This window comes from Sorghum bicolor, chromosome 2 (assembly GCF_000003195.3).
Source record: "Sorghum bicolor cultivar BTx623 chromosome 2, Sorghum_bicolor_NCBIv3, whole genome shotgun sequence".
Classification (NCBI taxonomy): Eukaryota; Viridiplantae; Streptophyta; class Magnoliopsida; order Poales; family Poaceae; genus Sorghum; species Sorghum bicolor.
This window is the reverse complement of record NC_012871.2, coordinates 61,718,870-61,733,953: the sequence shown is the minus strand read 5'-3', so window position 1 is coordinate 61,733,953 and position 15,084 is coordinate 61,718,870. Positions and strand designations below refer to the sequence as shown.

The 15,084-nt window shown below is 43.8% G+C and overlaps 1 protein-coding gene across 1 annotated transcript; it reads right to left on the bottom strand.

The window, feature by feature from the left end:
- LOC8063703 (heat stress transcription factor B-1) lies at positions 1,361 to 5,835 on the bottom strand. Its single transcript, XM_002460285.2, has 2 exons — positions 4,924 to 5,835; positions 1,361 to 2,460 (listed from the first exon to the last, which is right to left on the bottom strand). Exons 1-2 carry the CDS (start codon positions 5,176 to 5,178, stop codon positions 1,768 to 1,770), a joined length of 948 nt encoding a protein of 315 aa, XP_002460330.1. The 5' UTR covers positions 5,179 to 5,835; the 3' UTR covers positions 1,361 to 1,767.

The following is a 15,084-nucleotide window of genomic DNA, read 5'->3' as shown; positions in this document are numbered from 1 at the left end:
CCAAGGACGACGACGCGCCAGGACCAGGACGACAGGGGCCAAACAATCTCCCGGCGCCCTTGACGGTTTGGCCGCCATCTGTCTTTGCAGACCCTGTAGCCAGTTGAATGCATGGGTACTGGAAAAATTGCTGCTGGGCACGCAGCGCCCGCATTCGGATGTGTCGTGTGGTCCGGAACGCATTCATTCAAATAATCAGATGGCATGTCCATGCACATGCACATATCGGTCTAACTAACATCCAGGCCCATGAGTAGTGTCAGCCCAAACTACAGATGAGACGAGGTCAAGCTTTGAGCCAAACCTCGTGGGCTTAGAAAGCATCCAGGGCCCAACCTGACAGGGTGGAGCTGTGCCATCATCCCTGGGCTCAAAACAAAGGGGCCTTTTCTCACGCGACACCGATCCCCAATTCGCGAACGCCGACGTGGTTTCACGGCAAGGCGGCGACACGCCGGAGCCTGAGACGACGGTAACGCCTTCTGCCACTTTCCATAGATCTTAGTGATTAACAAAAAAAAAAAAGAAGCAAAATTCAAGCGTAATTTCTGTTCCCTTTTATGTGCGCAGTCTTCAAAGTCCGGTCGTTGGGATTCCTGATTGTTGATAGCTCTACATATTAGCGGTGCAGGTGTTTAATAATTTTCTAATTTTGTTGAGTTGTTGTATGTTGATCAAAATACATTTGTGGTTCGTTCGGAAGATATGGGGAAGGAGCACGGAAATTGAGTTGTGGGAATTTGATGATTTTTACTAAGTTGATGAAGGGAATTAAGTTGTGAATTTGGTTTTTAGTCATAATCTCACTTGTTTGGTTTGAGGAGGAAAATAAGAGTGTGAATTCAAGCAGATTTCGTATCCCCTGACTGTAAAGGTAAGGATACTGACTTCATAAGGACAGGAGATCATAGCTATCTTTGGTATGTGCTAACCCCATAAGGACAGGAGATCATAGCCTGAGCCGGACACCGCGGAACTTCATAATTAATATCCTTATGAAGTTAGTATGCATAGTTAGCCCTTCTCGTAATATTCTTATGAAGTTAGTCTGTATGGTTGGCCCTTCTCATCATCCACTAAAAACACACGGTGGAACTTCATAAACAGATATACGAATAGTCAACCATGCATACTAACTTCACAAGGATATTATATTTAAGCTTAATGACAATTGTTTACCCTAAAAGCATCTTAAAGGACAGGAGATCATAGCTATCTTTGGTATGTGCTAACCTCATCTGTTTTTCTAATCAATGAATAGTATCTTTATTAATACGTAATTAGAAAAATGGAGTGTTTACCATTGTATTAGTATTATATTAGGCATGTCATGATGCTTTAATTAAACTGTACAAGTCTATTAAAATAGCTAGGGTGGTAAAAGTAACACACCCTTTCATTTTTCTGTCACCAGAATCAACCGGAGATGCAAACAGCATACAAGTTCTTATAAAAAAACACTTGGAAAACGGTTATGTTCCATTCTGAACACATGGGCTCCTTCTAGCCCGTTTTACTCAACTCTACTTTTAATCTTCCTACCTCCAAAGCACCCCCATAATTAATTTTTAACATGCGTTACGCCTATCTCCTGCGTCCTGTGTTCTGTCTTCACAGTTTTACCACAGCACTGGCTTCGGCTACTTGCTTGATCGATGGAATTATCCTTGCCATCAACCTCACCTCCTTGGACGATAAATGCAAACACGCACAAAAGCATGCATGTCACGGCCAGCGATGGCGCATTGATCAGTTCCAACCATTACCTTAATTCTCGCCGCCGCACCGCCCCGGGCCCGACGACGGCACGCCGACCCACGGCTCGCCGACCCTGATCATCTTGATGGGCCGCTCGCTCGCCACCGCCTCCTCGCACCGTCCCCTCTTCCTTGCGGCGGCGTCCTTGAGGAGTACGCCGAACAGCTTCACGCTCTTCCCCTCCTCGCCGCCGCGGCCGCGCTCCAGCTGGTGGTTGACCACGGCGCGGCGCTGTGCCTGTAGTGCGCCGTCACCGGCGGCCCCCGCCGCTCGCACGTCTTCCTCTCCCTGCATGAGCAGGCCAAGGTCGAGCTGCCGGACGTCGAGGAAGCGCGAGAGGAATCCCAGGAGCTCCTCGCAGTGCCGGCGCGCCTGCGCCAGCTCGGTGGACAGCGTGTGGTTGTCCTTCTTGAGCTGCTCGTTCTCGCTGGTCAGCTGGTCGGCCCGTGGCGGCGACGACGCCGACGAGGAGCTGCGCTCGTTGCCGCCACCACCAGACGTGGTGCCCGACGCGGGAGGCGCCGGGGGAGGGGGTAACGGCGGAGGGAACGCCACGTTCACGCCGCCGCTGCCGCCGGACTTGTTGGATGACTGCGGCGTGGTTGGCTTGCGGCGACGGATGCCCGACAGGAGGCCTTGCTCGCCTCGACGGAAGTTGTCGTTCGCGAACTCCCACCGGTCCGGCACCACCTTCCGGAAACCCTGCATAGATGGATGCATGGTCGCCATCGACGTAAGTATCCATTGCTGGTCGATGCTTAAAAAACACCGGCTGATCAAATGTGCTGCATTCATCAGGGTCCCATTCAGACAGCCCCTAAACAATTCGTGATCTACGTGAGGCGTAATCAATCGTGTGCTAATCTGTATGAGTAAATATGAATTTTTATTTGAGAGATATAAAAAAACTAGTAGGAATCTAGAAGCGTATCATCACTACCAGGTACCAGCTTATCACGACAAGCGTGCCTACTACTGTGAATGTCAAATTCCTATCACCACCAAACGTGGAATAAGTTGCTGATGAGGAAAAGGCCAATAGCCATTTCGTTGGATATATTTCACGCTACACGTCAAGCCTGTCTACTTTGACAGTTTGACTAGCATATGTTGCGCACATAGTCAGATAACGCCTTAGCTGTTCACACATTTATAGAAAAGCTAGCCCTCTAATTAGAATAGTTCTAGGATCAGTGAGAACAAATAAAACCCGCTTTCAGTGTGAAGCTTTTGACTGCGCTAGTGGGCAAGTCATCATGCATCTCCGTACAAGGTACAAGACTCAATCACAGGGCATCATATTCAGTTGTTGACTAAAATAAATCTTCATTGTAATATACCTTCCAAATTAATTTCTTGTGCGATTTCCGTTCCCAACTAACAAATTGTTGGGAACGAAATATTAGCATATTTGTTGGGTGCCTTCTGCCTTGCCTTGGATGGTTATTGCTTGTTCAGCTAGCATGCGTACTACACACGTCGTCCAATCAATAAAAAAATCCCAGCTAAAATTAACCTCTTCTTGTAGGCCATGCAGAAGAGCCCAGAAAAGCTCATCCATCCGAAGCTTCCTTAAGATTCCCAACTGTTCCATAGATAATCCATCTGTGCTGGATAATCGATCGATCGCAGGGCCCGGGTGCACTACTAAAATATCATGTCATGGTTCTGTCGCCACTAGTATATAATACCGTGGCGTGTGAAGCGACCTGATCAAGACATTAGCGCGCCTAATCTGCTTTGCTTATTCCATGGAACTGCCAGCTCGCAGCTAGCATGCATGCACCTTTTGTGTGTTGCTGCTACGTGTCTTGCGAGGCCAAATGAAGCAACCACTTCTCCTTCATACCACATGTTCTTCAGCTATATAGGAGTAGTACAGCACAAAGATATGGATATATACCCTCTAGTCTCATCGCAGGTCATTCCTCTCTTCAGCTATCTCTGAGTGACACTGAAACGACATGCAAAGATATACGTGCTTGCAAGAAAGTTAAATAATCTCACGTACGTATTAGGTTCAGTAATTTAGAAGGAAGCGGCCTGGACCCCCTGAAAGTAACTTATCACAACAGCAACCACCACCGTGAGAGTTCCAGAATAAATTAAAGGGGGGAATGAGGCGTACATCAGCAGGAGGTTCAGCCACCCTTTTCATGTTTTTCGTCTCTATATATATACTACATCTTTCTCCGCCACGATCTCTTTTTGCCTTTGTTATTTTCTTATAAAAAGCATGCATTCTGGCTGGATGACCCGCGTCATTTGGACCATAGTAACCGATGATAAGCATGCTTTGCGTGGGAAAAGGAGGAATTAAAAGGGAGGTAGAGTTCCTAAAAAAAATTAAAAGGGTGGTAGAGATTGACTCGCGCACGTACTACACTAGCTACACACCGGGAAATACAATACTCAACTGTCTAACAGTTCCGCAACGCTACAAAAGTACAAAGGAAACCCGGCCTTGATCACTTTCTATACGTTTCAACTGGCCTTACGTATATATACACTCGATCGCTGGATTGGAAAGACGTACGGTAGGTGCCTTGGAAGGGTTTCTGGACTCGTCAACTCCACACGTACGTCATGGTGTGCGTCGAGAGGCTTCTTCTTCATCAATTTGGGTTGAGCTGGTACTGGACATGCATGTGCACCGCGGCTTTATAAACAAAGACGTGCGGTGCCCCCACACAGAACAGTCGTGCGGCGGCAGCAATTCTGGAAAGAACGGGCCGGCGGCTGTCGAATCAGAGAAGCAAAGCAACGGATGGAGGACTTTTCGCAACCCAAGCAAGATTTTTTTTTTGTTGACAAATGAGCTATAGAAATCGGAACACAGAAGAAGTAGCCTGGCCGCGACAACGATAGCGCGCCGGCCCAGGCGAGAACTATTAACAGATCAATTACAGTAGAAAAACGAGATAATACTATCTAGCAACAAGCTGATTAATTGTTTAATTAGTACGGCAACCCAAGATCATATCATCAGGATATCCAGTATTTTGCAACAATAAACTCACTCACAAACAGATGATATATATACAAGATCATGCACGGAATAGATGGACGAGTATTATTACGTACGTATTAAATGGTACTCGTATCGTACTAGCTAGCAAGTACAGTAATAACCAGAAAGCAAGCGGTGTAGTGTAGTGTACTCACGTAGGTGTTGAGCTGTCGGACGAAGGAGGAGAAGTTGCAGTGCTTGAAGTGGAGCGGGAGGAGGTCGCGCGCCAGCTCCACGGGCTTCCACACCACGAAGGACCGGCCCTGCTCCGCCCACGAGATCACCTCGTCCGTCGCCCGCTCCTCCACCATCTGGTGCGTCTTGGTCAGGAACGGCGCCGGCCCGCCGCCTCCCCTGACCCCGCCGCCGCTCTGCTTCGACGCCACCACGGCCACGCCGGCTTCTTCCATCTCTCGGCGACTGGTTGCTTAATTACACGGACTCACAAGCTAGTATATATATATAGTATGTGTTGTCTAGCCTACTAGTAACTAGTAACTGATGAATGATCACTGGTGGGTTGTGTGTACGGCTGAGCTATCTAAAGAAGGTAGCAGCAAGCTAAAGCTAGGAGGAGGAGGAGGAGGAGGAGGCTGCGGCGGCGAAGGCGGCGGCCGAGAAAAGCAGGAGGGCGGTGAGGAACTCCCAGCCCCAGACGTAGAACCCGGTGACGACCGCCCTCCGCCCGCACCCGGCCGCCTCTACTCCCATGTAAGCGCCTGCGCCGCCGCCGCGGCCCCCCGCTCGGGTCTCTGCTGCTTGGGCTCCGGCTACACTTGCTCTCCGCGCGCCCTGGCGTCGCTCGTCTGGGGAGAGAGAGAGTCAGCTCGTCGCCTCCTCGGGCGATTTAAAGGGCGGGCGGATCAGGATGGCTGGGGCTTTGTTGTTCGTGGCTGGCTCGTCACGCCGTCGCGCGCGAGGCGAGGCGATAGACCAGCGCGGCGGTTGCTTTCGGCGTTGGGTTTCTTTGCTTTCCTCCGAGAGCTGCGTCTATTTCTTCGCGCGGGGTCAGCAGTCATCAGTGGTGTGGTGTGTGTTGTGTGGGTAGTACGTTACGTTACGTACTATACGTATGCTCGCCAACTCTTTCAGCCGCTCTTTCTTCTTGCAGCCGGGCCGGTGCCGGTGCCGGTCCAAATACTAAGAAGCTTCCACCGCTTGTCCAGGAGGAGCCGTGGGCGCCCGCGCCGCGCTCCACTCCGACCGCGTGATGAGTACGTGCACTCTTCCCACCGTGAACCGAGTCAAAATCGTCGCGCGCGAGCGGGGCCTGCTGTTCCCTGGCTTGGTCGCCTTCGCGGTGGGACGGGTGCACGCATCCCCGCCGACCCGGCTCGGACCGCGCCAGGACGAATTGAATGTCCTTTGGGTCCGCGCGCCACCACCCCGCACGTTCCAGAAACCTCATGACCGGACGGAATTCCTTGGCACACCTGTCTGTCTGCCGCCTCTCGTCCTCGCCGGGCCGGGCGGGAGAGAAAGGGAGAAAGTAAAACCCAAAGGCGCGTGGAAAAGGTACGAGCGCGGACTTTGTGCTGCGCTGCGCAGACCCACCGCACCGATGGCTTGCGCGCTCGTTGCACTCCACTGCGGCGCCTCCGATTTGTCCACATCCCTCGCGTGCACGGACGTCACCCCAACCCAAAAGTTGGGTCCTCTCCTCACTCATCCCTACACGCAGTACGTACGTGCGCGAAACTCCATTGTGCCCTGCTGCAAAATTTCGTGGACTTTGAAAACGAAAAAAAAAGGGGAAGAATTGAAACTACTGTATGCACGCCGCCGTCGATCGATGATGCTTGCAGTCAAGCTGATGATGTACGTATGTACTACTTCGATTGAGCGTACTGGCTTCTCCGTGAAAAAAGGATTCGAGGTAGGTGCGAACAAGATGTTTCGGTCCACGATCATCAAAGCTTGGACTTTTCCCGTCGCCACACGACACGAAACGGCGCACAAGGAATGTGAGGCCGGAACCAACGATCGTTACGGCCGCATGCAAGGAAAAAAAAATCATCGGCCGAGCTTGACACGGACACGCAGCCCGGCCGTGGCGTCGACTGTGCCGTCACACTGACGACGCGGATTATAGGTGGACTGGATGCGTAATTTCTTCTCGGTGTGTTACCTAGTTGGCTAGTTACACAACTAAATTCCGCCTAACAGACTTGACTTAGTACTGGTCTGTCGAGTATATCAACCTGTCTATATAAGTATCATCAGAGGTGTATATATAAATTTAGAGTTCACTACTAATAAAAATAGCTTATTTTTGTCTTTTTTCACGTTTGCTCATATTTTAGCATAATAGTCATGTGGATGCTTTCTTTATTCATACTCGATTGTGTTTGAGTTCAGCTCCTACAAATTGCCCTGTGTACTTTTCAATTCTTATTCGTAATTGTTCACTTTATTTACATAATGCTCATAAATACTTCCTTTTGCTCTATCTACTTTCCCTCCTTGCACTCGCGGAGCCAAGGCCCGGCCACCAGGGGCCGGTGCCAGCTCATGGTGTCATGGTAATCTCATACATACACTAGTACACTACTAAACTACATATACACTGCCACACGTTCGGGCATTAGCACCGGTCGGGAAGGGCCTGTTGCTCCGGTTCCCGAGCCGGTACTGCCCTTCCGGGACTAAAGGCCCCCCCTTTAGTCCCGGTTCGGGAAACCGGGGCTAAAGCAACCCCCTTTAACACCGGTTGGTAACACCAACCGGTGTTAAAGGGTCCTGCCAGGGCTGCCACGTTGCAGGACCCTTTAACACCGGTTGGTACCGGTGTTAAAGGGTTTCTTTTTCTTTTTTTTTTTGGTTCACTTCTTCGGTTCTGTTTATTGTTTATATATAATATATAATAATAGGTTTTTCAATACATGTTTTGCTGATACAATATTATATTTATATTACACGCATATTAAGCATATATAAATGAAAATTATAGGCTTAGCTTAATAATTAAGCTTTGCCTATAATAAAATGAATAGACCACATCAAAAATTAAATAGATATGTAAAAAGCTTTATATATATATATATAGTTTTATATGTATAAAATTCGTAACACATATATACATAGAGTTTTTTCTCCCAATGTCTACAAACAATACAAATGATCATCGTTGTTTGGAATAAGAGTTTCGTTGCCGTTGAAGTGAAACTCGCCGTTTGGATTGATCACTTGGTCGCGGAGAAATCCTGCTATCGTCTCTTGGATAGCTTTGATTCGGTCTTGTTGTAGGACCTTTTCCCTCAGCCATTCCGTCTTTAATTTGAAATAAATAAAAAAGGTATTAGTTATCTAAGTTATTCAATATAATTTAGGAGATAATGAAAAGAGACATGTAACGTACTCTGAGCGTCTCTGTGGGTGTTTGATTGACTTGTGCCATCATGAATTTGCACACGTAATATGCACATAGATTGTTCCCCCCTTCTTGTCTTAAACACCATTGTACGATATATATATAAAAATATTCACGACCACGACAATAAGAAGGCTAAAAGTTAGCGAAATTTTGTTAGCTAGTAGAACTTACTTGTGGATGTATTATGTTAAGCGGCGCTTTACATCCACTGAGATGTTCACGGTCAATGAATCTTTCCCAAACCCTATACACAACCATTGTATATTGTGAACTAATAATTACAGAGTCATATTATGATATTTTTGTAGCTGAGATCGACATTACGTACCTTTGAATAATGTTTACCATTTGTTGATAATTTTCTTGTGGTTTTCTCATTGAGTCAAAGATTATCAACCGGTTCTTGGGAATTTCAATGACCATGAGTATCCAGTGAAAGCTGTTTACATATATATATATATAGTCAGTCCTATAATGTAAAATAAAATATGCATACACTTAATAACTATATAACTCACTCGAAGTTGAAGGGGAAGAGTATTTTTTGTTTTTCTTTTTGGTTCACAAAGAACCTCATAAGATTGGTGCAGACTTCTGTCTCATGATCTGCTGTCCACACTGCCTGCGGAGCCTTGAAAACAATATAAGGGTCAACGAACCCAATACTATTGTCATTTCTCATTCTGAGCTCTCTCATTTGGTGCCTGCATATATACATACAAATCCTAAGTGTGTAAGGATTATATACATGTAATTAAAGAAGTTAGAAGTATAATAAAAAGAAAAAAATACTTACAGACAAAAGCAGCTGACAAGAGATTTGTCAAGAGCGTCGAGGTGGCATAATTGGTGCAATTCTTCGAACTGCACGTATATGAGGTCATCTCCACGGAAGTAGTGATGTTGTCTAATACGAACAGAAATCCAATTATCTCCCCTTTTAGACGCCTCAATGCACCATTTGTTTATTGCAAACATTTGTGTGTCGAGCTCGTGTAAACGCTTAGGATCGAATAAACTCCTGCCCGGTTCATATCTTGCCCTCCATTGATCAACTACCTCGGCTTTTTCAAATGTTTGGCATCCAAGAATGGCGGCAATTTCTTCCATATTTAAACCGCTCTGTCCAAAGTAACGCTCAAGCGAGTCTAGCTCAGACAACGCTAAGGATTTCTTTGGCATCAAGTCTTCATTTGAGCCGTATTGATTTGGAACAATCAAAGGGGGCACCGGTTTTGATACTTCTCCGAGCTGTGGGACCCCCTTTCCTACTCTCTTCTTAGTAGGCTATGAAGACTTGACCAGAGACCGCTCATAGTCCGAAAGTGCTGGCTTTTTCTGAGCTTCGCGTTGCTTCTTTTGATGGTCCGCCACCTTCTGCCTCAGTTCCGATGGCTTCACATAAAAGTACGGCTTTTCTAGGTTAAGCCATTTTTTCCTTTCCTCCTTTATTTTATCAAAAAATTGTTGGACCTCAGCTTTAGATGTAGCAATTACCTCCTCTTCACTCTTTTCGTAAGGTAATTTTTCTGGCGTCTTAGCTCTCTTTGCTGAGGCAGCCTTCTTTGGAGGTGGGACCGATGACTTCGGTCCTTCTTGGGCGGACCGCTTCTTACTACCTCGCTTTGGAGGCGAGGGGACCGACCGTGCACTCTTTGGAGAGGGCGGTGCAGGCGGTGGAGGGGGTGGGGCCGATCTTTTTGGCGTTGGAGAACACGGTGGAGGAGTTGGAGAACGCGGTGGAGGAGTTGGAGACCTCGGTGGAGGAGGTGGAGACCGTGGTGGAGGCGGTGGCGGGGTCGGTGTGGCCGCCGCAGGTGTTGGAGGAGATCCAGCATTGTCACCGCCCGCAGCACTATGATGCGCTGGGGAGAGAACTGGACTTAGGTTGGAGGAGTCCCTGCAAAGAAAACAATTACAAGTTTTGTGAGTAAACTTTTTTTAAATTTCAATACATAATAAATAATATAAGAAGTAAAATCACACACAAACCTATGCTGAGGAATAATTATGAAGCGCTTGCGCCAACAAATAAATGTCTTCTCAGCTTCACCTAAGGTCTTCTCTCCGTCTCCCCCTTCTATGTCTAGTGGCACATTGCCACAACCTTTCTCAACCCTATCAACCGAGACGCTAGCATATCCACCAGGTACTGGTCGATTATGGATTCTTGGAGTGCCCGTTCGGTCGATAGGGTTGACAACAGCGATAGCCACCTTTTTGGTGGCATTCCCATCTGGTACATGCAGCTCACAGGTAGTAAAAGCCTCTGTGACATCATCCACGGGGAAGTGTAGCTTCGTGTCATCCTGAATGGTTGGTACTTCCGTGGATGCGCAGCTGCTTTTCAACTGGCCTGGGGGGCTAACATTGACCTCAGGCTGTGATGTACCTTGCCCTTTCGTCATTTGACTAAGTGTTGCTTGCACTTGCCTTTGAATCTCTGCCTGCATCCACTCTTCACGAGCTTTCTCGCGCTCTTGTGACTGCAGAACAAAAGCTTCTAGGCGGCGGATCCGCTCTGCCTCCTCATCCTTCTTTCTCTGGCGGCTTCTGTAGGTATCTTGATCGGCTTGGAATGATTGCAGCCACGGAACTGCCCCATAGCCTCTCGTACGCCCACCGTGCTCAGGATTTTCAAGCACATAGGTGAGTTCATCCTTCTCCCTGTTAGGCCTGAACTCACTAGACTGAACCGCCTCTCGTGCACGGACTAGTCTCTCTGCTGCTCTAGAGATTTCTTGGCCCCAAACTAGCGCCCCGGTGTCTGGGTCCACGCTTCCCCCATGACCGTAGAACCAATGCTTGGAGCGCTCGCTCCAATTCTTTGCTATTGTCTCGGGTGTGACCCCCTAGCAAGCATCTCCTGTTCCATTCGGTCCCACTTGGGAACAGCACTCTTATAACCACCTGATCCCATATGATGGTGGTATGCCTTTTTACTGGCATTCTCTTTGTTTCTATTGGCTCGTTCCTCGCCCTCTTCTGATGTTTTGTACTGCACAAAGTCATCCCAGAAGGCCCTCAGCTTTACATATTGCTTGAGGTTGAAATCTGGAGTCTCGTTTTTCTTGACATATTTATTGTACAAAGACTTCTTCCAATTCTGGAAGAGTACTGCCATCTTCTTCATAGTCCAGTCATAAATTCGCACCTTCAACTCTTCATCGTTGGTGTGACGGCTTTCCAAACTAACTCCTTGTCACGATCAGAGACAAAACTGATCTCAGGAGCACCTCGCTTCTCTCTCCATTCACGACAACTGATCGGTATTTGATCTCTTACAAGATATCCACAGTGACTAACATATTTATTTGCATGCTCACCAAGTGGTCTGCCTGTAGCTATCTCAAACTCAGAGATTACATAGCGGCCCTCCAACGGCTTCTTTGGCCCTCGTGGAGGTACGCTTCTCCCCGTAGAGGTCGATCCAGAAGGCTACACGTACATATAGAAACAAAAATACTAAATTAATAACCAAGTAATAAGTCTAAAACCTAATGTAAGAGATGCATTATTTATATATGTTTACATTTACATACCTCGCCAGTATTTTCTTCTTGTTGCACGACAAGTTGTTGCTCAGGGGCATTGCCCTCTTGTTGCTTAGGGGCATTGCCCTCTTGTTGCTCAGTAGGATTGCCTTGCATGATGTCGTGGTAATCAACAAAGTACTGACTACCGTCGTCGATCATATTTTGAATGGCAGCTTCCATATAATCAGGATCATCATGAGGACGGTCAGCCATTTCTATGTCTGCAACCATACATATATATATATTCTATATAAGATAAGAAATACACTAATACTACTACAAATGAAAGTGTTGGAGTGCTCTAAAAATAATACTAGGATCTTTTAAGCCAAGTAATACATTAATAAGAAATACACTACAATTCATAATACACTACAATTCAAAACACTACAATTCATAATATACTAGAATAACATACTAAAAAGTCTTTTAAGCCAAGTAATATACTAGAATAATATACTAAAATATAATACTAAAAAATAATACTATAATAATAGTATAAACTAATAGTATATGTTTTAAGCCAAGTAATACACTTGCACATAGAATAATGTATTAAAAAATTCATACTACTACAAATTGATACAAGAATAATATAAGTGCATATATATACATAATAAGAAATACACTAGAATAATATAAGTGCTAGAGTGCTCCAAACTAAAAAGTAATACTAAAAAAATAATACGGACAATAACACTAGAATAATATACTAGCACACAATATATTTCATAACAATTCAAAACACTAGCACAAAATATATTTCATAACAATTCAAAACACTACAATTCATAATATACTAGAATAACATACTACAAAGTCTTTTAAGCCAAGTAATATACTAGAATAATATACAAAAATATAATACTAAAAAATAATACTAAAATAATAGTATAAACTAATAGTATATGTTTTAAGCCAAGTAATACACACTTGCACATAGAATAATGTACTAAAAAATTAATACTACTACAAAATGATACAAGAATAATATAAGTGCATATATATACATAATAATACAAAATAATAGTATATAAACTGTTCGGTATGAAATATAAGTGCATATATAATGATACAAAATAATAGTACATAATTAAGTGCATATAAAATAATAGTATATATACATAATGATATAAAATATATTAATAATATAAAATAATGATACAAGAACAAAATGATACAAGAATAATAGTATATATATATATATACATACATACACATATATATATATATATCTTATATATATATATAAGATATATATATATATATATGTGTATGTATGTATATGTATATATATATATATATATAAATTGTTGGTATTCATATATATCTATACAATTCATATATACAACTTTAGTCTATACATATAAACTATTTTGACATTCATCCATATATATATATATACACACGAGCGATCGATACATGAAGAAATATACGTAGATCTGTGGAGAGCCGCTGCGCGACGCTGGAGATGAACGGCGGCGCTGGGGAGACAAACGGGCGGCGCTGTAGATGGCGGCGGCGGCGCTGGAGACGAACGGCGGCGCTGGGGAGACGAACGGGCGGCGCTGGACGATGGCGGCGCGGAGATCTCTGCTCGACGAAGACGAAGACGAAGGGAACTGCCCAGATCCAGGGCGCCGGCGGCTTATATAGGGGCGGACCCTTTAGCACCGGTTCCAGCCACGGACCGGTGCTAAAGGGTCCAGCGCGCGCTAGGGCGGGCTCCTGAAAATTTCAGGACCCTTTAGCACCGGTTCCCACTATGGGCCGGTGCTAAAGGCCCATTTTTTAGTTTAGGGTTTTTCAATTGTTTTATATATACAGTTTATATTATAAATTGTATAGTAAATTAAATATTTTGCATAATGTTTTTAAAACAGTGACATATATTGTAATTTGTTTTAATGTACACATGAAAATTTTTAAACTTAAATATCTTATTGTATTTTTATAATTTGCAATGATTTTGTAAGAAATGTTTAGTATTTTGTTAATGCAAAAATATATTATTCCAATAAATTTACAAAAACTATATCCAATGAACTGGAAATTTATTTTCACATCATATTGACGTAAAACTTTTTATTTTTGTTATTTATTACTAGGAATGCTAGTTGGGTATAATTTTCATCAAATAAAAAATCATATAAAAATATATATCTTGATGAACACACCCTTTGACCGAACCCTAGATTGTCCCAAAAGGAAAAGTCATGAATACAAAGTTTGCTACACTCATCAAGTTCTACATTTTGTCTAATGGTCAACTTTTCATTTGGAAAAGTTTGAACCACTAAATTTTGAATTTTCATAGAACTCATAGCCACGCAGCGGTTTCGGAACCCTAGATGGTCTCGAATGGAAAAGTCATGAATACCAATATTGTTCCACTCATCAAAATCTACATTTCATATATAGACTATTTTTGCATTTGACAAAGTTTTGGGAAGGTGTAGTTGAAAATCCACAATTGACACATATAGTTTCATATAGTTTGTGTGAGATTCAAGAATTGGTGGGTATTGTTAACTTAGACTTTCTCAAATGGAAAAGTTGTGTATATAAAAAGTTTAGATCTTGAAGATATCTAACAACTTGGTATTCAAAATATTTTCATTTGAAGTAATTTAGTTTGTCATTTGACCAAGTTTGACCAAAACCCGTCTTGGATTTTATAGAAATGTAATTAGGATTGGCTCAAAATTATCCAAATGGAAAAATGGAAAATATGTAAAATATAGATCTTGATGATCTCTAACAACTTTGTATTCAAACTTTTTTCATTTGAAGTCATCAAATGGGTTATTTGACCAAGTTTGACCAAAGTCAAAGCATTGGTTTTTACAAACACACCCTTTGACCGAACCCTAGATTGTCCCAAATGGAAAAGTCATGAATACAAATTTTGCTACACTCATCAAGTTATACATTTTGTCTAATGGTCAACTTTTCATTTGGAAAAGTTTGAACCACTGAATTTTGAATTTTCATAGAACTCATAGCCACGCAGCGGTTTCGGAACCCTAGATGGTCTCGAATGGAAAAGTCATGAATACCAATATTGTTCCACTCATCCAAATCTACATTTCATATATAGACCATTTTTGTATTTGACAAAGTTTTGGGAAGGTGTAGTTGAAAATCCACAATTGACCCATATAGTTTCATATAGTTTGTGTGAGATTCAAGAATTGGTGGGTATTGTTAACTTAGACTTTCTCAAATGGAAAAGTTATGTATATAAAAAGTTTAGATCTTGAAGATATCTAACAACTTGGTATTCAAAATATTTTCATTTGAAGTAATTTAGTTTGTCATTTGACCAAGTTTGACCAAGTTTGACCAAAACCCGTCTTGGATTTTATAGAAATGTAATTAGGATTGGCTCAAAATTATCCAAATGG